General features: G+C 45.1%; 1 protein-coding gene across 2 annotated transcripts in view; it reads left to right on the top strand.

The window, feature by feature from the left end:
* Window positions 1–13,863: 13,863 nt before the first annotated feature.
* The window catches only part of C1H10orf143 (chromosome 1 C10orf143 homolog), a 36,257-nt gene continuing 24,539 nt past the window's right edge, over window positions 13,864–25,581 (top strand). Inside the window, exons 1-2 of one of the 2 annotated variants that reach the window (XM_078024114.1) lie at window positions 13,864–14,666; window positions 15,586–15,780. In XM_078024114.1, the coding sequence (XP_077880240.1) occupies window positions 15,754–15,780 (27 nt within the window). In that variant the 5' untranslated portion in view covers window positions 13,864–14,666; window positions 15,586–15,753. The remainder of the gene's footprint in view (window positions 14,667–15,585; window positions 15,781–25,581) is intronic. The other variant, XM_040273534.2, reaches the window with a different exon arrangement.

The following is a 25,581-nucleotide window of genomic DNA, read 5'->3' on the forward strand; positions in this document are numbered from 1 at the left end:
TTGGCAAGAGTGTATAGAAATAAATACACAGGAGTACAAATAAAACTAGGGAAATCTGGAAAAGGCAGATTGTATGCTAATATCAATATCCTGATTGTGATACTGTATTACAATTTTATAAATGTTAGAATGGGGAAAGTATACACAAAATGTCTTTGTATTATTTTTCAACAACTGCATATGAATCTATAATTATTTTAAAATAAAAACCTTAGTTTATAGAAAACAAAAAAAAATGTAACTAAAAGCTTAGATACTACCGTGAGGAAAAATGCAATAGGAAGAGGGAAATCACGTTGTAAAAACAGGATCCTACTCTGAGAAGCTGGGGTTGGGTTTAGTTATATATGGACATGTCTTTATTTTATTTATTTTATGTGGTACTGAGAATCACATAAAATAAACAAATCACTGGATTTGATTCTCAGTACCACATAAAAATAAATAAAATAAAGACGTGTCCATATATAACTAAAAACACTTAAAAAAAACAGGATCTTACTCTGGTTACTCTGGTTACCATTTTTAAGCATTGAATTGTATGTAAATAAAATATAATTATATAACTGAATGTGGCATAGAAAAGGTCTCTAGAAGAATGCCCCCCAAGCATTAGGAGAGATTGCCTCAGAGATTGCTACAGAAATTGTCCACTTCTTTGTGTCATTTACATGTGTTCAAAGAACATGGATTGCTTTGAAATTTAGTGAAATTTTAATGAAGGAAGGAAGTATGTTATAATGAATGAAGTATGTTATAATTTTTTTCTTAAAAAGGAATAATCATCTCTTTGACATGACTATTTTATAAATCCTGATTTTTCCTTTAAATAGAATTTGCTAAAAGTAGCATACACCAGCTGTGAAGAAGGCTCCCTACTTTTTTTTTTCAATTTGTGTGTAACTTTATTCAAATTTTAAATTGCACTTTAAAAGCACCAGTTTTGGGGCTGGGGTTGTGGCTCAGAGGTAGAGCGCACGCCTAGCATGCGTGAGACACTGGGTTCGATCCTCAGCACCACATCAAGTAAAATAAAGACATCGTGTCCACCTATAACTAAAAAATAAATACTATTTTTTAAAAAATAAAAAATAAAAGCACCAGTTTTGTCTAGCTGGGCATGTGCTGCCTTGCTCAGGTCTTGGCCTAGAGGAGGTGAAACGAGACACTCTCTCCAGAATTATAACCAGGACATCCAGGTAGAGCTCCAAGGAGAAACAGCAGGCTGCTACATGAAGAATGGAGGCTTCCTGTGCAGTCTGAAGGAGTTCACAGTAATGCAAGAAACCATAGACCAATGCCTTTTTCCTCAACGTGTTGGTCAGCTTGGCATCACTGTGACCAAAAGACCTGATGAGGACAAGGTAGAGAAGGAAAAGTTTACTTTAGCTCAGTGTTTCAGAGGTTCAGTCCATGTAGACTGTGGGCTGAGGTGTGGGAAGGGAGTGATGGAGGAAAGCTGCTCAGGACATGGCACCAAGAGCGGGAGAGTGAGGATCCCTACTGGAAGAAAAATGAAGACTCCTGGATGATGCCCCAACCCTGCCCTTCTTGCAGTTACCACTGTTGCTATCAAGTGGCTTGGGGGCTGCAGACTACCTCTTGGCTTTAGAATGCACTGACTCTTTGCTGCTGGACTCCACACAGAGCCAAGCTGCATGGTGGGGGGGGGGGCGGGGGCACACCCAAGGTATGGATGTGTGTAGATAATAGGCAGTGCTTGCTGGCCTTTCAGAGCGCTTGCCCAGTGTCCATGTTCTCCACTCAGGGTCCCTCAAGCTGATGTGAAGACCATCAGCGCCTAACCCCCAGCTTATACCTAAGGAACTCACCCAGACACCCCACAGGGAGGGCAGGCCCAGGACTCACCCAGGCACTGCCAGAAGCACCTCTTGCCCACCGCCACTCTAGAGAGTCTGGTCATCCCCCTTGGAGTACGCTAGGGCCAGAGGAAATGCTGGCCGTTTCCATGCTCAGTGATTTTGAGCTGTTTTAGAACACGGTGGTCTTGGCTTTCCTTTATGCCCTGTTATGCCCCAAAAGCTCAAAAACAGCAAAAGAGTGGGCTAATTTGGGTCCATATCCCTGTGTGTTCGTCCTGGACAATGACATTCTGCTGACCCCATGTATAAGCATTATTCAGTGGTGTCTGTCCACTCCATGGGGGAGGGGGGCCCTCTTGGGACAGCCCTGCCTGGTGAGGAATGGCTCTCCCTGCACAGCACCCTCCTCAGGGCCACATTCAGGAGAAGTAAGCTGCCCACAGGTGCCATGTGGCCCTTCAGGAGCAGGAGCATAAGAACCAGAACCTGAGGCTCTGGGCCTAGGGGCTGAAGTCCTGGCCTAGGAGGGCCCAAGCTCCAGGGGGGAAGGCCAGAAAGGGATGTCCTGAACTTTGGGGCAGCAAAGAGGCACCATCTAGTGTCTGTGAATTGTCTGTTTTGAAGGTGTATGTGCAGTGTGATTATTTTGAAGGATAACAACAACTAATATTTACTGTTCCTGAACAGACAAGGTAATATTAAACCATGAATTTCTGATGAGTCATTAGTTCCTGTGGCTGTGTGTTACTCAGTGGGTACAGGGCCTGGTACTGCAGAGGCACAAACAACCTGTCATGGAGGAATACTTATCTTAAATGAGGCTTGGGACCCAACTCCCTCCTGGTGGGGGTCTCTAAGCCCCACTGAGAGACACTGAGAAACACAAAGGGGTGCTGGAGGAAAGACCAAAAAGCAGGACATTAAAACATGTTGTCATTCAAGTCAAATGGCCAACAGTTCCCTTCTTGTAAGACTCTAAAATTCCAATTACTCCGCCCCTGAAGACCAGTGGAGAATAACCCCAACTAGAGGGAATTAATTTCCTTAGGAATTTCACTAGTACAAGATTAATGGAGCCCCCCTGCAGAGAACGAGCAAAGCTGTAAGTACCGCAGATTTGCACCTGAAGGATACATATTTTAATTTCAGTTCTCAAGCTGCGATAACATCTTCTGAGCTACTATAAAAGCATAAATGAGCCCCAGCACGTCTGCTGAGAACCTGTTCACACAGAGCTCCCTGGGGGAGCCTCAGCCCACCTGGCCCAGCAGGAGACTGATCCCCCATGCTGCCAGCTTGGGCTTGGGTCATATAGGCGCTGAAGATGCAGTGGCCATGGCCTGGGCACAGGACTGGGAAAGGCCAAAGCAAATGTGCCTCCCCACAAAGCCCTTGACCTGCCTAGATCAGGCTGACCCAGTCTAGAGCGGAATCCCTGGATGGGATTCTCCTAAGTTGGCCACTGTCCCAGGTCACAGCCCTACTACTTACCTGGCATGACCGACACCAGTCCCCTGCCCCAGACAACTAGCCTGGACCCACAATGGGGGAACCCAGACATGGATGGTTCCCTCACCTTCCCCTTGTCACCAGAGTCCTACAGGGAATTTTACCCCTCAGCTTCTCTGGCCTCAAGGAATGGCTCTCCCGGCACAGCACCCTCCACAGGATGGGACTTGGGAAGTATGTCTCACTAAACCATTCTGAGATGACTGGACACTGGGTCAAATCAAGCAATCAGCTCCTTCCTTACCCTTGGCCCAAGGGCCACCTGGCAATAGGGTTCCTTCTCCTGTCATTCTGATAACCAAGGACCAACCTAAGGTGTGGAGGTGGGGTGGGCCGCCATGCCTTCTCTCTTAACCCTTACAAGTCAGCCAATTTCCTGTACTCTCTTCCTTACCAGAAACTGTTTTTATTGGGAGAACCTGATGCATATGCTTGCTATAAAGGTTGTTTATTCTGTCATAGCTAGATTTTTATTGGTTGTATTCTTGCTGCACTTGCTTGAAAAATAATTATTTTCAAAGAAAAGAAGAATTACATATCCAGTAAACTAAATAAGACTCACTGTTTATTAGGGACCTCTGACAGCTCCTCAAACGTGAAAAAAGATTTCCAAGCAGTGAATGGACAATTTATGTGCAAGTTTATTTGTAAAACAGATTTCAAGACATACTTCATCTTGACTCTGCCAATAAAAATACATTCCATTTCTTTTCAGAAGTATGTGCTATCTGATGGTTTCACAGTAATCTGGTTTCCCCCTAAGAAGATCAGACTAGCTGCATCAGCATGTGCCCACTAACCTAATCTAGTTCCAGCTTTGGTTTCAACATTGTGGGACTGCTATACAAGAAAAAAACAAACAACAACAACAACAACAAAAAAAAACTGTGATCATGTCCCATAGAGTCCCATAAGGCACTCTCTAGAAGGAATACATTCGTGAGAAATGTTGTTCATAAATCTTAACCCAGTCACTGCAGTCTCCAAAAATTCTTCAGTAAAAATAATTTTAAACATGTTTTTAATTGTTTACAATTTATCTAGGGAAAAAAAATTTCATCTTGGTAGTTGACCACCCATTTTCTCTTCCCTATGTAAATTCTCATCACCTCTCCCCATCAAGGACCAGCCCCGGAGCTGGTCACTGTTGTAGGTTGTAGAGCAGCTTCCAGGCTGCAGGTGGCATCGCTGCCTCTCCAGGTTGGAGAAGGAGCTGCCTTTGTTGAGCGGTTTCTTTATTCACCCCAGAGAGACCACTGTTGAGAATTAACACACTGACTTTGGTCTGCTGTCTCTTTGGAGGCTCTGCTGAGCCACCCAGAGCACCTGCTTTTTCCCCTAACCCCCAAACTTTTAACACTTTCCACACCCCTTTTTGTTCCAACCAGCTGTGTATTTGAGATCCTGTAAATGTCACTAGTCTGGACCCTGCCTGCAAAAGCATGCTAGCATGGGGTAGACAGGATGGGGAACTCGGCACAGGGCTGTGCAGCGACCATTCCCACATGCATCCTGACTTCCCCAGGGCCACCGCCGTGATCATCCAGACACACATTCATTCCACTACAGTTCACAGCACCAAGCGTGCAGAGCCTCCTCATGTGTTTATATGCAGCTGTGTCCTCTTTTGAGTCAAAATGTTTCACAAATAAAGTGCTGTGTGCGTGCGTGCGTGTTTGTTCTCCAACTCCATTGGTAGTCAATTTTCTCCTCTTGTTTTTAATTATTTCCTATCTAAGAAGGTAAGGACAGGAAAGTAAGGACACAGATGAACTTGCTTTAGGTCACAAATAAGACCACTTGTAAAATCAGAAATAACCCCTTAGGGATCTAAGAAGTTTAGCCAGATACACTCAGGCTGCGTGGCTCCAACACTCCTTGGCCCTTCCAGACACAGGGTCCCACCCACGTTTCTTTCCCTGGGTACACAGGCCCCTCTTTCCCACTCACCCAGGTCCTCTTTTATGCACAGCTTTGGTATGAAGATGCCCCCTCCCAGAGTACCTCTGGAGTGTCCAGCAGACACCAGGCACATTTGCCCCTCCTCCCTGCGGACGGGATTCTGGGTAGAGGTCAGGAAAACACACCCCTTAGAGACAGCTCCTCTCTGACCAGAGGGTAGGGTAAGTAGCTGGTGCTGACACGTGGCAGAGGCCAGCACAGCCTGGAAACCCAATCCACTGAAATGTAGTGAAATCAATGACCACTACAGTCCCACCTGCCCAACTTCTTCCAACGTTTGCCCCATTATCTGATATATAAGAGGTTTTCCTCTGGGGGCAGGAAAAGGATCACCGATTATTATTACTTATCATCTGAATTTATTTCTCATCTTTTCCAGAGTTGTCCAGCTGGGGCTGTGTGAGTGTTGTCCCACCGTGAACGGACACATGGAGCCCCGCAGGCGGGAGCCACAGGACTGGGTGGTTTCAGCACCCTCCCCATCCAGCCCTGGAGTGCCCTGGCAGTGTGAGCAGCTCATCTAACTACAGCTGGGGCAGATCAGAGAGGTGGGAAACAAGGAAACGCCCCTGGAAGATGTGAACACCTCTGGACTTGCTTCAACTCGAGGGACTCCCCAACAGAAGGGGCTTCAAACACATCCCTACTTGGGATTTAAATGGCGGGGATGCATTTTCTGTGAAACCATGGCTGGCTCTGTTTCTTCTTCTAAGGCAAAACAAAAAAGAAAGGAAAAGCAAGCCACTGAATGTCACCGGCCACACAGGCCCCACGACCCTAGAATCTGTCTAAACGTGTAAACCATTTATATGGTTGGTATTACTATTCTCCTGACGAAGTCACTAATTTGGTGAAACAGGGCTTATTTTCATCAGAAGAACTATTCACATATTTTGGTGGCAACATTACCTTTGGACTTTCCAGCTACAATATTGTTTTTTTGTTTTTGTTTTTCAGTTCACACCAGTTGCAATGACTGAGAAATGAATAAGAGGAAACAATAATGGGGAGTCAGTCATCTTCCTGGGATGAGGCAGATGGGTTGGACCCCAAAACAGGTGTCCCTTTTCTCCATGGAGCTAAAAGATAGAGCCATGCCCAGCCTTCTCTGGTTGAATCTGCAGAGACAGGACAGTGACAACTCTGCCAGCCAGAGCCCATCAGAAGTCTGGCTGTGAGCAGGTGGCAATCCTGGGGGCTGCTGGTAGGAGGCAAAGGGCTGCCTGCAGCCTCGGGGGTTTTCAGTGGCCTGCCAACCAGCCCAGCCCTCTGACTGGGAGCCCCATTTTCTTAACCACTATTTTATTCCTATTGTCGCAAACTCTTCAGCCTTCTCTGAGACTGCTGGACAGCAAAGTGAGGTTGTCATGAATGTGGTGGAGATCTTTATTTTCTAATTCCCATACACACTATATCATCGCATCATAGTGACACTAGAGGAGACCAGACTCCCTCTTGGGGGGAGATTCACAGATGTATTCCTGGCCACAGAGTTCTCTCTCCTCTTGAATCAGGTTATTATATCATTCCTTACCCAGAGCTGAGTTCTTATTGGCCATAACTGTATTTACCCTACAGAAACATGTCCTTTTATGACAGGTATAAATATTAAATAACAATGCTCTGGAATGAATACTTGGTCACTCAGAGAGCTGCATGAATTCCAAATGAATCCCAAGTCCTAATCTTTCCCTAAGTAAAATGTTCCATTTTAAAAGATGGCGATAAACATCTTCAGCACTATTTAGCAATCCCTTTGGAAGGGGCTGATCTCTTACTTACTGGAGAATGTGGTATGTGAGTTTGCCTGTCTTTGCTTTTGTTTTATAATTTCAAATAGTCAGGAAATATTGCATTCACTGGCAATCAATTTATTTTGATTGATAAAAAGGGGTTAATAAAAACTCCCTTAGAAATAAAAAGAAGGTGAATAGTAATATATCTTTCATGGTGCCTTCTTTCAGCTGTGCATAAAGAGAGCAAGCTTTTTACTTCTCCCCAATAAGTCTTCTCCTCTTATTTTCTATACCTAGTGAGTCATTTATAATCCTTATTATTTCCAACCCACACACTAATGCAGCATCAGTCATATTTCCACATGCTGGGTTTTTTCCTCCTTACTATGTTATGAAAGCTGAAAGGGAAAAACACCCTCTAATTTATATGAAAATGCATACCAAAAATGGATTACCAAACATAACCAATGTGACTTCAGACACTTGAAAATAAAGAAATTTAGGATGAAATATAAAACATCATGCTAAAGTTTCAATCTATTGTTAAAACAAAGTCTAACAGAAAGTACACTGCTGTGTGGCATTTAGCAAACATTATCAGGCTATTAGAAGCAGAAATAGATTAAAATGAGATACAATTAATGAGTTTCATTCGAATGTGAAGCTATTGATTTTGGAAGGCATATTTTCAGAGTATTAATGTTTTTATTTATCTACAGAACCTATGAAGAAAATGCAAAATGAGAGATTGTAAAATCCTTGCCTACTATACGTAGCAAGTGTTTACAGTTACTTTACGGATTGGATGTAGGCACATACATTATATGGTATCACATAAATCTCTAATTTGCATGAGTCACAAAGTCTTTCAATATTAAATTCCTGTTTTGGGTCATCCTTACAGAGTACACTTAAAAATTTTATTCCATGGGGGCTGGGGATGTGGCTCAAGCGGTAGCGCGCTCGCCTAGCATGCGTGCGGCCCGGGTTCGATCCTCAGCAGCACCACATACCAACAAAGATGTTGTGTCCGCCAAGAACTAAGAAAAAATAAATGTTAAAATTCTCTCTCTCTCTCTCTCTCTCTCTCTGTCCCCCTCTCTCACTCTCTCTTTAAAAAAAAAAAAAAATTTATTCCACAAAGGTATTTACGGAGTCGAAAAACAGTGGGTTGTTATTTTATTATTATTTTTTTCCTCAATAAAGCATGCTAGATTATTATAAGGCTTGCATGTAGAACAATCTGTACTGAGTCTTGTCATTAAAAAAAAAATACAGCCTAAGCTAAAATGACATTGGACAAACCCTTGACCTTCACTAACACAAGCATGTGGCTGACCTAAGGAGAACATCCTTCTGATCTAATCCTCTTGGGATAGAAAAACCAGACTGTCCATAGTGAGAGAACAGTGCTAAAGCCCCCACAGAAGGTGAGAGACAAGAGGCAGCAAAGCTTAGGACCCCTGGAGACAAGCCAACCAGCCATTCTTTGGCAATACTGACTTGCAAACATAAAAAACAATTATAAAGATGAGAAGTGGTCTGTGCATGGCTTTCACATTCTCATTATGCTGTTTTTCCATTTAACATCCCATCCATGTTTGCTCCAACAGGGCCTCCTTAACTACTAACAGTCACAGGGGGGGCAGGAGGGCAGAGGTATCCTCTCCTGGAGGCCCTCCCAACACCACAGGCCACTCACTCACCAGCCTTGTGCTGAGCACCCACACTGGGCCCCTGTGCTTGGCACAGGACACAGGGCTAAACATTCAGCTCACTCGGCTCACCAGCAAGGCAGATGAGCAAGCAGGGGGCACCATGAAAGCCAGCAGATTCTGTGGAGCATCCAGTGCTAGGAGCAGTGAGAGGAACAAACCTGGAGCCTCCATGGCTCTTCCACGGAAAAGGCCTGGGGGAGAGATGAACATTGTCTGGATGTTGAGCAACAAGAATGGAGGGTGGGAGGAGAGGGCAGGGATGACTTGAAGTGAACACAGAAGGAGGAGAAGCCTGATTTGCCAAGGGCTCCTGGTTCTTGAAGGTACATGCCTGCTCCAGGAAGGTGAAGGCCAGGGAAGATGGAGGGAGGCCCTGACCTGCAGACCCTTAGGAAGGCAAAAGTCCTTAATTGCAGGTTTCTATGTGCAAGCCACTTCACACCCAAAGGCACACATCCACAAGAGATACACCGGAGAAAGCCACTCTCTGACCTGCATTCCCCAGGAGAGCACCTGGAACTTCTGCCCCTGGGTAACGAAGGGAGCTGTAGCTGCTTTTATTTTCACCTAAGCCACCTTGCCGCTTAGTAAGAAGTTATCCCACAGGAACTAGAAGCCATAGAACAGCAGGAAGGTAGGAAAGGAGACCGTGTGGTCTGCATTCAGGCAGGCTTTTGGATCACTTTGCAGTCCTAAACTAATGGGCAATTATCTCTGTGACTCAGTCTTGTTTATCTGAACATGAAGATAGATCTGCAGTGTCATTGGAGGATTCCCTGAGATCAAAGAAGCCAAATTGACCAGCAAAGTCTCTAGTTTAGACAACTATTTCCTGAGTGCCTACCATATGCCTGGCCCTGCACAGTGAACAAGCATTCTGGTATGTGGAGGATACAAAAACTCAATCAGTCAAAAGAATATTACTGCACAGCAGGGACTGCTGGAGACTGGGAGTAGGCACTTGCAAGAGGAACACCAGTGGCTGCTTTAGATTAGGTGGTCGGATGGACAAAGCTCCTGTTGGGCAGGGACACTTCAGTTGAAAAATGAAAAACAGGAAGCAGACCAGGTGTAGCATAGGGGAGCATCCCAGACAAAAATGACAACCAGTATTATATCATAGCTAAAGAAACAGTACACTCAAAAAAAAAAAAAAAAAAAAAAAAACAACACCTTATACTAGTGCCCAGAAAGGAGGAGGAAGAGAATAGGAAGGAACTCTACAGCACACCTACTGTAAGCCAGGATCTGCTCTATAGATTCTCCATATGCTGTCTTCTACTTCCCAACAGGATGAGCAGAGGTAGAAGTTCCTAAAGGAAGTCCTTGGGAGTTTGAAAGGGGGAAAAACAGAAGTAATGTCTTTGCAACAGCTGCGTGAAAATGGTTACTGGAAGTGTCCACCAACTTCAGGAGTAAGTGTGGCCAGGGAGGAGGGAGGTGGAGACCCACCCTTCGGAAGGCGGAAGCCCTTAATTGTGGGTTGCTGTGCACAGGCCACTTCAAATACAAAGGCATGTGTCCAGAATGAAGAACCAATGCTGTCCACAGCAGAGATGCAATTGAGGGCTTACCAAAGAGAGTGCTGGCTACTCCAGAGGGACCTCGCAGAGAGCAGAGAGCAACTCACTTTCATAAAGCAAAAAGGGGACAGTGATCTGGCAGTTAAAGCAGCATACTCAGGATTGGAAATAGAGAAAAGAAGGACTAGGGCTTCAGCTACCTCCTTCCTGAGACACTTCCCATGAAGGTGGGTGCAAAAGGAGTTAATGATGCATGGAAAAGTTACTTCTATTTTAATAGTTAATGAATTTTCATTGTGGTAAATATGTATCACACCAAATTTGCCATTTTAATCATTTTTAAGTGGGTGGTCAGTAGTGTTGAGTACATTCACAATGATGGGCCACCACACCACCACCCATTTCTAGGACCACTTCTCTCACCAAACTGAAACTCCCTACTAAACGCCTGTCTCCATTCCCCTGGCCATAGCCCTGGCACTCACCCTTCTACTGTTTGCCCACAGTGCCCAATGCAATCGGACTCAAAGATCTTTTTATGGATAGCTTACTTCACTTAGTCGTCAATGTCCATCCACATGCCAGCATTTCTTTCCTTTTAAACCCACTGAGTCCCAATTTTACAATTCTGCCAATATTTCAGTGAAACAGACATTAAAATAGGTTGGAAATCATAATCTAGAAACTATATACTATTTTTTCCATTTTATTGGTGCATCGTAGCCCATATATTATTATACACTAACTTAAGCAATAGTATGATTATTAGCTGATTACATTCAAATCCTATATATTTTAAAGTTTGTATAGGAGTTCCACATCTGAGACGATGTGACAAAAGGGGGAAAGGCAGAATGGCATTACATCACTGCACGTACTGCACCTTGTGCCCTCACTCATCCACCAGTGGAGCTAGGGTTGCTTCCATCTTTTGGATAAGGTGGCAAATTCTGTGATGGACATGGGCGTTCCTGTGCTTTCAGTGATTTCTGTATATACATATGGCTTATATGGTGATTTTATATTTGAGGAAACAATTTCAGTAGCAGCTGTAGCACTTCATATTCCTTTCAACACACAAGCATTCCTATTCATATCTGATCCAATACTTTGTTATTTTCATTTTCTTTTGATAGCCATCCTAATGGACATGAAGTGGTATGTCAAGATGGTTTTGATATGCATTTCCCTAGCCATCCTAATGGACATGAAGTGGTATGTCAAGATGGTTTTGATATGCATTTCCCTAATAACTGATGATGTTGATCATCTTTTCAGTGCTTACTGGCCATTTATATATCTTCTTTGGGGAAAAGCTATTCTAAGTCTTTATTTTTTGTTACTGGTAATTTGTAGGTATTCTTTAAGTTCTGCACATTAACCCATCATGAGATACATAATTTACAAATATTTTCTTCATTTCATGGGTTACCTTTTCACCAAATACCATTTGATATACAAACATTTTTAAATTATTTATTTTTTTTTAGTTGTCAATGAATCTTTTGTTTTATTTATTTATATGTGGTGCTGAGGATTGAACCCAGGGCCTCACACATGCCAGGTAAGCGCTCTACCAATAATACCAATAAGCCATGACTCCAGCCCTTAAATTTTTTTTTTAATCAAACGTTTTAAATTCTGATGTAGTCCTATTTATCTATTTTTTCTTTTGTTCACTGTTGTTCTGGCATCATATGCAAGAATCCAATGTCATGAAGCTTTTCCTACATTTTCTTCAAATAGATTATATATTCACTTTAACATTTAAATAATGAGCATTTTAAACCATCATTTTATAAATGCTATGTACTATTTTTTAAATTTTCAAAAATTTAAACGTTGAAAATTTAAATTAATATATAACAAACAACAAAGAGAGGTTTAACATACATACCCTTTGCAGTGAGCTCCCAAATGAGTGATGTTGGTAAATTGTGTGCTAAGCTAAACTGCATTTCTTATTTTTTAGTGCTGGGGATCAAATTGGGTCCCTGTTCAGTAAGGCAAGTGCTCCCTCATTGGGCTACATCCCCAGACTAAGATGCATCCTTCTAAACATACCCACTGCTTTATTGGCTCATAGACTTGAGTTTCTTCCTCTCATTGCCTGGGAAATGGCTCTGAGGATGATTCAAACACCTGCTAGAGAAGAAAGGGTGTTCCAATGGAGTGGCTCATTCGAATATTCCATGCTACCACAGAAACCTAAGTTGTTTATTGTAAAATCTGACCTAAGAGATCGGAGGAGAAAAAGCCAAATCCTATTAATCCAACAAGATTTCATTTGCACCCCTATAAGGAATCTTGAAATGAACCAATCTGCTATTTATGGTGCCTGATTTCCTCCACTTTTGTTGACCTGTAAAACCCACCCACTCTGTATATCTCATTGGCACCCCTTTCTATTTTGCAGACTAGATGCTGCCTAGTTCATGACTTCCTAGTAAGAACTAAAACTTGTTGAAATTTTGTTCTTTCACACATCTGTAAAGTAGCCATAAGGACAAAGGCTGGTGATACTGAAACTGGATAACAAGGCAAGTCATCCAACCTAAAGAGCAAGACAAAACATGTTTTGAAAGTAGAAGGAAGTAGTATAAGTCCACAACAATGCATTCAATCAACTCTGAAATGAAAATGTTCTGAAAATCATGAGTTTTTTTTTCTCCTCCCATGTTTGGAGCAAGCCTGTGTGAACTGATGAGACTATAATCTTTATATATCACAGTCAGGATAAATATTTTGAACAGTCACACATTTTTGCTGTAGAAGTGCTTGGTTGTAGGGCCCTAGCCCAGATCCCGTTGAAAGATTTTATAAAACGCAGCATATATACCTCCCCCTTTAAAAAACTCAAACATTTCTGAATTCTAAAAACACATCTGGCCCCAAGGGTTTTTGATACTGGATTGTGAGCCAGCGTGGCAGTACTGTTTAACAGAGCACTTGTGTCAGACATGCTTCTCGGTACTTTGTATGTAAACGTCTCCCCAAGTCCTCACCATTCCCTATCAGTCATCATCATCATCTCTTACAAGGGAGAGAACTGAGTTAGGTTAGCTCCTTAATTTGCTGAAGATCATGTAGCAAGTAGCCTGAGTACGGTTTCATGCATTTCATCAAAACAGGGCTTTGTGACAGATGATGCCTTCCACTGAGCAGAACGGGAAGCTCACTGTGACCCAGACATGCCAATCTGGAGACGGGCAGTCAGGTGGTTCGCAAGGCCCTGGGTGCTTTCCCACTTTCCACTGGGGTTGCCCCAGCGGCTCCCGTGGTGCGGCCAGGCTGCAGCAGCTCCGCAAGTTACACTGGGCAACAGCAGAGAAGGCAGATCCACACACCCACCTCCTCCTTTCAGGAAGGACAGTCCTTCCCAACTCTGCTCGACTGACCTCCTACTTCTCATGGGCCAAAACCAGATCACAGGTCCCCCGCCAGTGGCTGGCGAAGGAATGCCCCGCTTTAATTCATCGACAGGGCCCTGGCTCTGGGCCCTACGGTGCGGAACCGCCGCGAGCTCGGCGGCGGAGCGGGAGGAAGCGGCGGGCCGGAGTCGGGGCAGCTGGTTACAGCAGGGGTCTGGAGCCTCAGGCGGGAGGACCTGGGCGCCGGAGCGGAGCGGCCCCGCCTCTGGGCCTCGGCTTCCGAGTGCACAGCCCCAGGGGCCCGGCACCTGCGCCCTCGGGGCTGTAGAGGTGTGGGGCGCTCCCAAACTTATCCACAAGGTGCCACCAAAAGCCGCAACCGCGCCCAGCGCAGCACCCGGCCACGACCTCGGTGGCTCCCAGGGCGCAGGCCGGAGTCCAACTCTGGGAGCCGAGGCGTCAACCGGACCACAACTCCCAGAAACCGCGGGAAATCTCCCACGCGGATTGGCCCGCTGCGCCATCTATCAGTCTACCAACAGCAGGAAGAACTGCCGACGGGGCCCAACGGCCAATCACAGGAGAGAGGAGGCGGGCGGCCCGCCTGCCGATCCCGAGGCCGTGGCTCAAGTATGGCGGATACTAAACCAAGGGGCCTTCGGGGCCCCACAGCCGATTCTATGACCCGGGAAGGTCAAGCCACCCCTCCCCTACGAAACAGCTGCGTTAGGGCAGACAGGCAAAGCCCCTCGAGCACCTGTCTCCGAGAAGACTGCGGCCTCCGCTACCCCGGCCTGCGGCCCAGGCTGTGCAGGGACTCGGCGCTCCCCGCGGGCCACGCCCCCAGCCTCCTCATAGGCTCCCCCGAACACTTGCGAAGGAACCTGGGCGTGGCGAGCCCGGGGCCGGCCTCCGGGTGGGCCTGACAGGCCGGCTGACTCGGGCCTGAGGCCGCATGGACAGCCTGGCGCTGGGTCAGTGGCGACGGCGGAAGCCGGAGGAGCTGCCGGTTCCGGGGGACGCGGTGAGCCCCGGGACCTGGGTGTTAGGAATGGAAAGGCGCCTGCCCTTGGGCCGGCCCCCACCACCCTCGGCTGCGGGCAGAGCACCACCTGTAAGGCAGACTGGCCCTGCGGCCTGCGCCTCACCGGGGCGTGTCCGGGGGCGTGGCCACGCGCGAAGCCGCGGCCTCGCTCCACCCCCCCCCCGCGCCTGCGCGGACTCGTGGAGACTGGCCGCCGCAGACCCGCCAGCTCTCCAGGACCCGGCTCCCGCTCCCTAAAATATGCACTGGGGACCCCTCCCTCGACCCCGGGTGTTCGGTGTCTAGATCAGATGGCTTCCCGCACTCTGGACAGGTCCACGTGCCAGTGCTGCGCGGCTTCAGCCGGGAGAGCGCGGGCTTGTGTGGGAGAGTGCCGGACTGCAGGGTGCGGCCGGCCGCAGCCCCGGGAGGGCCGGAGGGCCCGGCTCTGTAGCGGGTCGCGAAGGATCCCGGAGGGATGGAGCCTCGTGCAGAGCTGCGTCTTCCCTCTGCTGGCAAAGGGGGCAGTTATTTTTTGACCTCACTTATTTTGTGGTCCCTTGCTAAGAGCAGCCAAGATACCCAACATTTGCTCTTCTCCTTAGTTATTTCTTTGAGAGCTACAGACTTGATAAGTGCCAGGTCTGTTTTTTCAGATAATGCAGGCAACATTTTTTTTCAGACGTTTTTGTAGATTATCGAAATTGAGTATGGGGTTTGGGGTGTAGTTCCCTAGCCCCGGGCTCACTTCCCAGGCCCCTTCACATGAGTGACTAGGGGCGCTGGAGTGGTAAAGGGAGTGCTTAATATGTACAAGCCCTTGGGTTCAGTGACTAGCTTTCTACCTGCAGCATCTGTTCCCTCACTAGCCACTCACTACCTGATGTGGAACCAGTGCCACTTATGTTTCTGTCAGCAGCACCCACCTCCAGGTGCCAGTTATTGTATTTCCAGGATACATCAGGCTGCGAGCCTCTATTGTGGGTGAAGACAACATGGAGTTCGGTTCTTCTGCACATAACAAGTGTGGAGATGAGCCAGTCCACGGTGGTGAAAACCTGGTTCCCTGGATTTAGGTGTAAGGCAGATGGTACCCAGATCCAAGGACATCCAGGTACCTTCTCTAACACCATCCCCTGCGTGTCACGGTCACTGTCAGCTGGCTCATCACTGCAGTATTCACACTCCAGACAGTAGGGAAGCAAGTGGTGGAGTCTCAGGATGATAGGACACTTCAAGAGCTTTCTGCCACTGCCCTGTGGGAAATGTAGGGTGGGGTCAGAGTGAGGGCTCTCTGCCTGGTGCATTAGACAGCTGGGTGGGGAGAGCAGCCTGCTGTAGTCTTGCTGACAGTGATGGGAAGGCAGTGGGAAGGGTGGAGTCCCCTCTCAGGGTGGCCTTGAGCACCTGGGAGGGCAGTGGTTCCTGTTCTGAGAGAAAGCTGGTGTGGTACTGGGAGAAAATGGCGTTCCTGTTATGGCAGACTGGGTTCTCTGTGACTCTGGGACATTTAGTGGTGATATGGCAAATACTGCTAGTCATTGAGCAGTCACCATGTGGATCATCTGGATTTCACAACAACGTTTTATGGTTCCCATACTATAAATGAGAAAACCGAGGTGCGGAGAGGTTCATTAGCTGTCCTTCAGGCCCACAGCAAGCCAGAGTTGGAACTAGAGCTTGTAGTCTGTAGAGCTTCTCCTCCTAACCGCTGGGCTACACAGCTTTCTGTGTGGGGATCTTGGAGCTGAAACATAAGGGTTTCACAGTGTTGTCCTAAATTGGCCATCATAAAATGATGAGAAGTGTGATGCTGAAGGCTGTCAGGGACAGGGAGCCAGAGGTCATTATTGATCAGAAAGAACGGAGGAGACTTAATGGAAGAAACCTTGAATGATCTATCAGATTGGAATTGCTGAAACTGAGTGCCAAGGTTGCAACCGCAGTGCTTCCTGACTGTTACCAAAGAATAACGATTTGGGTATCTTAGAGCCATGGTGTGTACTGCTTCTTAATTTGATAAAGTTCTTGTTTATATTGTACTGTGTCCTAGTCTTTGATCTAATAATCCAGATTGAGTTCAATAAAGTATCCGAGTGCTTGTATCAAGTTTTCTGTTCTCTCCAAGTTTTCTTCTCTCTTTCTCTCTCTCTCTCTCTCTCTCTCTCTCTCTCTCTCTCTCTCTCTCTCTCTCACACACACACACACACACACACACACATACACACACACAATTCTCCAGCATTTGATTTCTGAAGAACTCCAACTATTTTCCTCCTGTTGTCAGCCCAGTGGCTCTATACTGAGTACATATAGCCATGAGCAGAGTCCAGAAAATTGCCTGGCAGAGCCAGTCAGGTGCATCCTGGTCCTGGTCGAAGTTTCCTAGCTAGGCAGTCAGCTAGTGTGGTGACTGGCAGCTGCGTGTTGGCAGCATTGGGTCATTTCCACCTGCAGACATCTTTTGAGCCCCTGTTGTGGCCTGGGTCCTGGGTGGGCACAGGAGGTGTGACACTTGGCAAGAAGTGTGGAGACCTTTGGAACTCCTGGCAAGATTTCTTACGTAGTACCTGCGCCTGCTCACATCAGTTCCCCTGCTCAGCACACACTTTCTAGAGTAATGGTACCTGCTTCACACCTGAAGCTCCGTGTCACTCGGCCTTCTACCTCTGTTAGGGCTGTTCTCCAAAAGACCTCTGCTGGTGTGCCCTTGTGGTCCTGTGCGCTCCCTATGCTTTTTCTACTTTTCTCCCTTCTTTTGGCTTAAGGGACTCTTTTTATGATTGCATGTTATTTCCTTCACTGTCTTATCAGCTGTAGCTTTGCTCTTTGCTTTATGATGTAGAGTGTTCCTCTGCAGCATCGTCAGGTGATGGTGTGCCACCTCACCCTTGAACACCTCTCTCTTCCTTCCTCTCAACATTGTGCCTTATAGACCTATATATTACTTTGACATATGCTATAAACTTCATTCTGTATTGATACTATTTCCTGTTTTTAACAGTCAATCATATTTTGAAAAAGGCTCAATAACAAGAAAAAAAACACATATTTATACACAGTTTCCATTTCCACTACAATTCTTTCTTTTATGTTGGTCTCTATTTCCTTCTGACATTCATTTCCTCCCCTGCCTAAAGGAATTCCTTCATTTTTTTTTCTCCCTTTTTGGTGCTGAGGATTGGGCCCAGGGCTTTGTGCATACCAGGCATGTGCTCTACCTCCTAGCTACACCTGCAGCCCCCTTCAACATTTCTTATAGGACAGGTCGACTTGTGGTAATTTTTTTTCAACTTTTATCTGTCTGAGAAAGTCTTTATTTCACCTTCATATTGGAAAGATATTTCCACTGTGCACAGAATTCTAAATAGAAAGGTTTTTTTTTTTTTTTCTTTCAGTATTATAAAAAGATGTTGCTTCCTGTTTTGTAGGATTGCTTCCAAGGTGAAATCTCCAGTCACTCTCTCTTTGTTTCTCCATGTACATGTTTCTTTAATCTCTGGCTACTTCAAAACCTTTCTTTATCAGTAGCTTTGAGCAATTTGTTTATCATGTGCTTTATTACCATGATAAATCCTTATTATTTTGTGCTTAGTGCTATTGTGATTCTTGAACTTGTGAGTTTATAGTTTTCATCAGATTTTTTGACATTTTCCTTCATTTTTCTTTTATCTGGTGATGCTTGGGATTGAACCCAGGACCTTGTGCATGCTAGGCAAGCACTCTACCAACTGAGCTACATTCCTGGCCCAAATCTGCAACATTTTTATCTATTGTATTTTCAGATACTTTTCTTGTTTCCCTTACTTCCTCTCTTTCTGAAACTTCAGTTATTCATCTGTTCCTGAAGTTGTCTTGTGATGCCTACTTAAAGCCTTCTCTGTGTTCAGATTCTATACTCTGTATAGCTGTTTCAGGTTCACTAACCTTTTCTTCTGCAGTGTCTAATCTGCCATTAATTATATCCAGTCCATGTTCCATCTCAGATCTGGATCCCTGTCTCTGTTTAACATTCTGAACATATGCAGTTATAATGACCTTTTAATGTTCTTCTCTGCCGATTCTAGCACTTGTGTGATTTCTGGGCCAGCTATAATGGATTATTCTCATTACAAATCACATTTTTCCACTTCTTTGCAGACTTAGTAATTTTTGTTTGGATGTCAGACATTGTCAGTTTTATATTTTGGGTACTGGATATTTTTGGATTCCTATGAATATGATTGAGCTTTCTTTTTGGAACACAAATAAGCTACTTGGAAGTACTTGAGTCCTTTGAGTCTTGTGTTTAAGATCACAAGGATTTTTGGTTTTACTGGTAGAGTCAGGCAATATTCCCAGCCATGTTTGAGCATCAAAAATTGTCATTTCTAATCCTTCCAGGTGGTTCTTTCCATGGCCTTAGGTAATTTCATCCCTTATCCATGTTGATCAATATTCGGCTGAATGCATCTTTCTCTCTCCAAGCCACTGTCTTCTGTAGTAGTCTGCTCTGTGAGATCCAGCCACCTTGGCCTCCCTAACCTCTCATCAGTGTGTCCTAATCTCAGGGAGTTCACCAGGCTCCACCTGGGTTCCACCTCCTGTGCCACAGCCTGGAAGTGGTCAAGGCAACGTGGACAGGCAGTCATAGGGCTAACCTCATTTGCATCCCATATCTCAGGGGTCAGCACCCTGTTTCTGGTTGGTTAGTGTCCTGAAGTCTGTTATTTAATTTACTTTGTCCATGTCATGAAGGAGAGTAAATTCTGTTGCTCCAATTTGACCCAAAGAAGTTGAATAATACAGGTTGATTAAAGGTTTAAAAAAGGAAAAGCACATGCACTAATAAAGTTTGAACTTTGAAGGACTTAAGATGTTCAAGAAAATTAATTCTAAATGTTTTCTACCCTGTTTTGATTTAGAATGTTTTAAAGGTTGTCTTTAAATGACAAAAGCTCTTGTAAGTTGTACATGCAGCAACAGCTTCATAAAAACAACTAGCAGTGTGACTATTTTCTATGCAGTTTAGCTCATCTGCTGTTAATGAGTCTGTTTATCTGGGAACGTTGTCACCCCTCTAGACTCTTCTGTAGGTGGGCAGCAGTCTGGGCTCAGTCCATCAGCGGACATGCTTTTCCAGTGAGAGCCACACAGTTCATGTCTCCAGGCCAGGATGAGCAAGCTTGAGGCTGTGAAAAGGACAGGTAATTCCTTGTCTCCACCTGGAATGTTTTTGATGCAACTATGCAAACTTTGATATGAATAAACTGTAAAGTGCTATATGATATTTCCATGAATCCTTGATATTATGAATTGGTGAAAAAACAGAGGCAGAAGATATTTCAGGTCTACTCTGCTCTGTGGATTACTTTTGGACCTACCTTTGCTACTCTTGGGAAATTATCCAGTAAAGTTTGTAGTCCTTTGTCAGCAAAACCACTTAGACATATCGATGACTTTAACTTCATTCAGTGACCCTAAGCAGTCCAACCTAGAAAACAAGAATGTTGGGAGTTAACTTTGCTAGCTTCACCCAGATTTTTTTTTTTTTTTAGCTCATCTGCTGAGCTCCCTGGTGAAACATTGGGAATCCCTCTTGATGAAGCAGACCCCCAGCAAAGCCCCATTGTCTTCCAGGGGTTACTCTTACCACTGAAGTAATTGTGACCCACTCCTCAGGAAACAAGTTAGTTTTTGCACACAGTTTTTATTCTAGAAAGGAAATCGGTAATAATTCATTTCTAGTTACAGCCCTGATGCAGATGTTCACTCTGTCAGCCACACGTAGCCTCAGTCATTTCTGGTTTCTGGCAGATTTCTTTGTAAGTGAACGGAGTCAGTATGCAGCGAGGCCAGCAGGAAGGAGGTCTCCTCGTTGGAGCACCTCTTTGGAGTCTGTTGTGTCTGCAGCTGCTCTGGGAGTGACTTGCCTCTTCTGCAACTATCAGAGCCAAGCAAGGTGCGTAGCAGGTATTCGGGAAGCATGGCTCGTGATGACTTAGGCGGATGCGGATGTTTTTAACTGAGAAGAAACGAAGGGAGGGTTATGTGAATGTGCGAATTGTTGGCATGTTCAAGACATTTATTTAAGGAAAACTATTCAGTTGGGGAAAGCCCCACCAGTGGCCACATGATTACCCTTCCCTGAGACTGCCACTCAGGTGGTAGGTGCTCTCTTGTAGTCATCAAAACAGTGTTGTTTCTTTAAGTGCTGCCATCACCACCGTCACCATGGGGTTTGAGACTTCCTCATCACCTCAGAGATGGTCACTCCACTGCTGTGTTCCTTATCTGGATTTGCCTCTTCTGCAAATTTCATGGAAGTGGAATATCATAATATATCGTCTTTTTTTTTAATATGTGGTCTTTTATATCTGATTTCTTTTACTGATCATGTTTTTGAATTTCACCCATGATGAAGATTATCTCAGTAGCATGTTCTTTTTACAGCTAACTAATTAACCTGTGTGGCCAGATATGGCAATACCTAAGTGTGCGGTGAGGGTCACACCCACACAGCCTTAGCTTCCTCAGAAGGGCCGAGCAGCTGAGGAAAGGGCTGTCTTTATTTCCTTTAGTCAGAGTGACAGTTTTTCTTTGCTCATGTGCAGTGTCTCCTCAGCATAGCTAGCCCTCCTAGCATTAGCTAACTGGTCTCTTACTCTGACCCATGACTCGCTCATCGCACAGCTTGCCTACTCTTTGCCAAGCTAGACTTGGTTAAGAGAGTAGGCGGAATGATCTCGCAAACTGATTTAAGGAGTCTTAAAAAAATGGCCATGGCTAAATGAGACAGCATCAAGGTGTTCAGGACCCTTTGGTCACAACCCAGTTTGCCCTAGCAATGTGGGAGCTGAGTGTGAGAATCCTAACTCTGGTCCTCTCTCTGCTTGACATTGTGCCAGATTTCAATGTGCCGTAGAAAGTACACCTTCCAAGAATGCAAGGTCATTTTCCAAATGAAAATGTCATTGGAAGGAATCTTTACTTGATGGAAACCACGCATTCTTTCTAAATGGTAGTCTGTGGGGCCTTATCAATCTTGGTCCATCCAGTGTTCCTGTTCTATATGCAGACCAATGGTCATCCATATCAGCAACTCCAGCAAAAGTAAACTTCTTTATTACGGTAGAATTAAAATAAAACTAAACTCAAAAAAATGAAACTCAGCAAACTATTTCCTGTAACTAGGACTCAAACTGTCTCAGACATTTATAATACAAATGATCTTCAGGAAAAGGCCATTAGTCAAAAAAATTCTCAAAGTACTTTCAAGATGAAGGATTCGATTATTTTTATTTTGTTTATTTTTGTATAAAATATATTTTCTCATGGACTTCCTATCATTTGCATTACTGAAATCTAATGACTTACATTGATATTCTAATATATAATATATATACTTAACTCACATACTAAGTATATGTGCTTAATCAGGGGTGTTTGATATGAAGAATGTGTCATTTTTTTGCTCTGCTAATTGAAGCGTGTCCACAGTGCATTTCTGTGACAGTTCCCAGGGTTGCACACATTTTAGTCTCTCCATTCCTTGGAGGCATGGAGCAGAGAGGTGGACTTCTAGAGGTGGTCAGCATGGCTGAGCCCCCAGTAGTGGGACTGCCGCTTGGTCTCTTTCCCAAGCTGCTTGTCCTTTGGTGCATTCTTGGGAGCATCAGGGAAAAGTCCACAATCTGGCTTGTACAAGGGCTTGCTCGCATTCATCATGGAATCCCGTCCTCCTAGACACCTCCTCATTAAGCTCACGTAGGTCCATCACCTCTAATAAAGGGAAAGTCCACGTCAACAGGGTGGTCCTGCTTCCTCGGGGCAGGGCATCTGTCACTTTAAGACTTGTGCCAACTTGGTTTCATCATTGAAGCCACAAAATACATAATTTATGTTTAATTTACACATCTTATGAAGAAGCTGCTCCTGAACTGTGCTCCTGTTTCCGCTGCGAGGCTGCCGTTGCTTGATCTGCTTCAATGCCTGTTAGGTAATGGGGTCGTTGAGTACACTCAGGGTTTTCATTTTGTTTATACAGTGCAGTGTCTTTCAGCTTGGTGGTGAATCTTCATCTGCTTTATGCAGGCTGACAGATCCCCTCTGGAAGGGAGGAGAAGGGAACCGAGTGATTCTCACAGGCCGTCCTAGAGTTACATGCCCCCACACTACAGAGTTTTCTTTGGTCTGGGCCAGTCCCTGATATTTGACCATTGCTAAGTAAGTGTCTAGGTGGATATCATATGTGTTGGAAGCTATTCCAGAATAAGGGTGGAGGGGAGGGGAAAAGGAAGGAGGGTCCCTTGAAAATGCAGAGGCCATTCAGCATGGAAGTCCTCCCAGTGAGCAGAGGAAGGGGGTTGAGGGGAGGGAAGGGAATGGGGAAAGGGAGGGAGAGTGGAGTGAGTGCCATCAGACTGTCCTGCATACACGTGTGAGTGTACCACAGTGAGCTCCACCTTTATGTATGTCCTTATGCACCAGTTGAAAACAAGTACACACAAACAGAGGAAAGATCTACAGGTAGGCGGGAGGGAAGGGGTGGGCGGGGCAGGAGAGGAAGCAGAGGGGTTGTACTGAGGACAAAATTGGAGCATCTTCCATGCTCCTTTAGTTATGTCAAAATGAATTCTGTATATCCATAATAAATTAATATGGTAAAATGTCATATGTGGTCAGTTCTCAATAATCCGCAGTAAATAGCAGAAAACATGAATAATTTAATCCACTCTACTGGCTGAGGGCTGCCAAGCCATAATCTCCCACTCCCCAGAGGAGCACCCCTGCTGACCTGGACCTCAGCATGGCTTCTCCTTTCCCCCACCCCAGGGTGTGAGTTCCCTGAAGAACACTGGTTTGTCACCTTGGATGATGACAGGTCTCCCAACTTTAGGTACCACATGTCATTTAACCACACAGTGTTTAGGACACAGTTACAGAAGTGTCTTCGATTTCATCAGAAAGTGTAGGCTCCAGTTTCCATTTGCTTGTCTCTGCTTCTCCTTTTAGTAAGTGTGAGGTTGTTGAGGGAAGTCACCACTCCGATGCTGCCGATGGAGATGTTAAAACGCATGTATTAAATGGTGTGGAGGATGTCAGTATTTCTGTTCTTCCCCTTTAGCCCACATTTTTGAGAGTTGGCAGCACACTAGTTTTAGCATGACATGCTTCTTTTGCAATGTGAAGGTGGCGCACGTTCTGGATAATTGGAGATCAAAGGCCTGGTCTTGATCCTCTAACTTAGGTGAAGGCAGAGGAGGGCTGCTTGATTTGCAGAAGTCCCCAGGACGTTGGTGGGTGTACTTTGATAAACTAGAACGTGACATGGAACTCCAGTTCAGTGAGGGTGTGTGGGAGACCTGCAGTTTCATCAATGGGGAGAAGACCATAGTGACCACAGACCTGGGAGGGGAGAGCTGGTACTGTGGAGGAAGCGGACCGGGATGTCGTGCAGCTGTGAGGGCAGCTAAGCGATACAGGGTTCTCTGGAAACACAGGTGCCAAATTGTGGCTAGGGGATTTGGGTCTGCTCTACAGTAGTTGTGTGGCATTGGGGCATTCATTGTAGGTGGCTCATTTTAAGTGGGAGGTGGACAGTTTAGAAATACTGAGAAGAGCGCACAGGATGGCAAGGGTCTGAAGCACCTCTGAAATGGATAGTGAGGGGGACCAGCCACGGAAAGTGCCTGAGGTCTGTCTTCAAACACGAGAGGATGTTATGTCCAACAGGAACAGCTGTTTACTTTACAAGCTCAAGAGGGAAAAATAAGAATCATGAGTGGAGTTGTAAGAAAGGAATTTGGTTTAAATCAGTATTTCTCGAGTGTGATATACCAACCACTGGGAGTATGGGGGTTTTGTTTTGTTTATTACAAAACTTTTTGCCAGGTGTGGTAGTGGCCGCCTGTATTTCCAGTGACTCAAGAGGCAGGAGGATCGCAAATTCAAACCCAGCATCAGCAACTTAGGCTCTAAACAACTTAGTGAGACCCTGTCTCAAAATAAAAAATAAAGAGGGCTGGGGATGGTAAGCACCCCTGGGTTCAATCCCCAGTACCAAAATAACAATAAAAACTTTTTATATTGAAATAGTTTTAGACTGTCAGAAAGGTTGCAAAGAACAGGTACAGAGTTCAAATGCACCTTCACCTAAAAAGCAAGCTAGAGTAAGATCGCAGGCCTTAGAACCAACCCTGGTACAGAATTATAACTGAGCTCTTCCAGGTTCCAGTGATGCCCTTCTTCAGCTGCAGGCTCAAATCCAAGATCTGATGTTGCTTTTAGTTGTTTCCTTGTCTCTTACAACTTGTGACCTGCATCAGACTTTTAGGATCTTCACACATTTAATGAGTGTGGATCAGGTACTTGGTTGCCTTGTGTTTCCTCATGAGTTGACAAAGGTCTCGTGTCTGGGGCATTAGCACTGTAGCACTGGTGCTGTGCTTTCCTTGTTTGTTAGTGTGCGCTGCTGGGGGTGGAACCGAGGCCTTGCACGAGCTAGGCAAACACTCTCCCACCCACTTACCCCAGCCCAAGGTGTGCCTCCACTGGTACGTCAGCCTTGGCACTTAGTAAAGGTGTTTTATCCACTTAACATTATTATTTTCTCTTTATGATTTATATAAATCTTGGGAAGATAACTTACAGACTGCAAATATCCCTTTCGTTTCTTAAATTTCTGCCTACCAATTTTAGCATCTATTGATACATCTGATCTGAAATGATTTTCATTGTATTTTACTTAATCAAAATTTTGTAATGTCCTCTTTTTTTTACATTTATTTATTAAAATTTGCCTGTAAAGAACTCTTGTTTCTTCCCCATTTACTGATTGTTGTTTTTATTGTGGGTGTCATGGGCCTTTCTTCTGTGGCTTACGTAGAATCCAATGCTGGTGTTTACTGTATTACTACAATTATTTTGGATTTGG

Source organism: Ictidomys tridecemlineatus, chromosome 1 (assembly GCF_052094955.1).
Source record: "Ictidomys tridecemlineatus isolate mIctTri1 chromosome 1, mIctTri1.hap1, whole genome shotgun sequence".
Lineage (NCBI taxonomy): Eukaryota > Metazoa > Chordata > Mammalia > Rodentia > Sciuridae > Ictidomys > Ictidomys tridecemlineatus.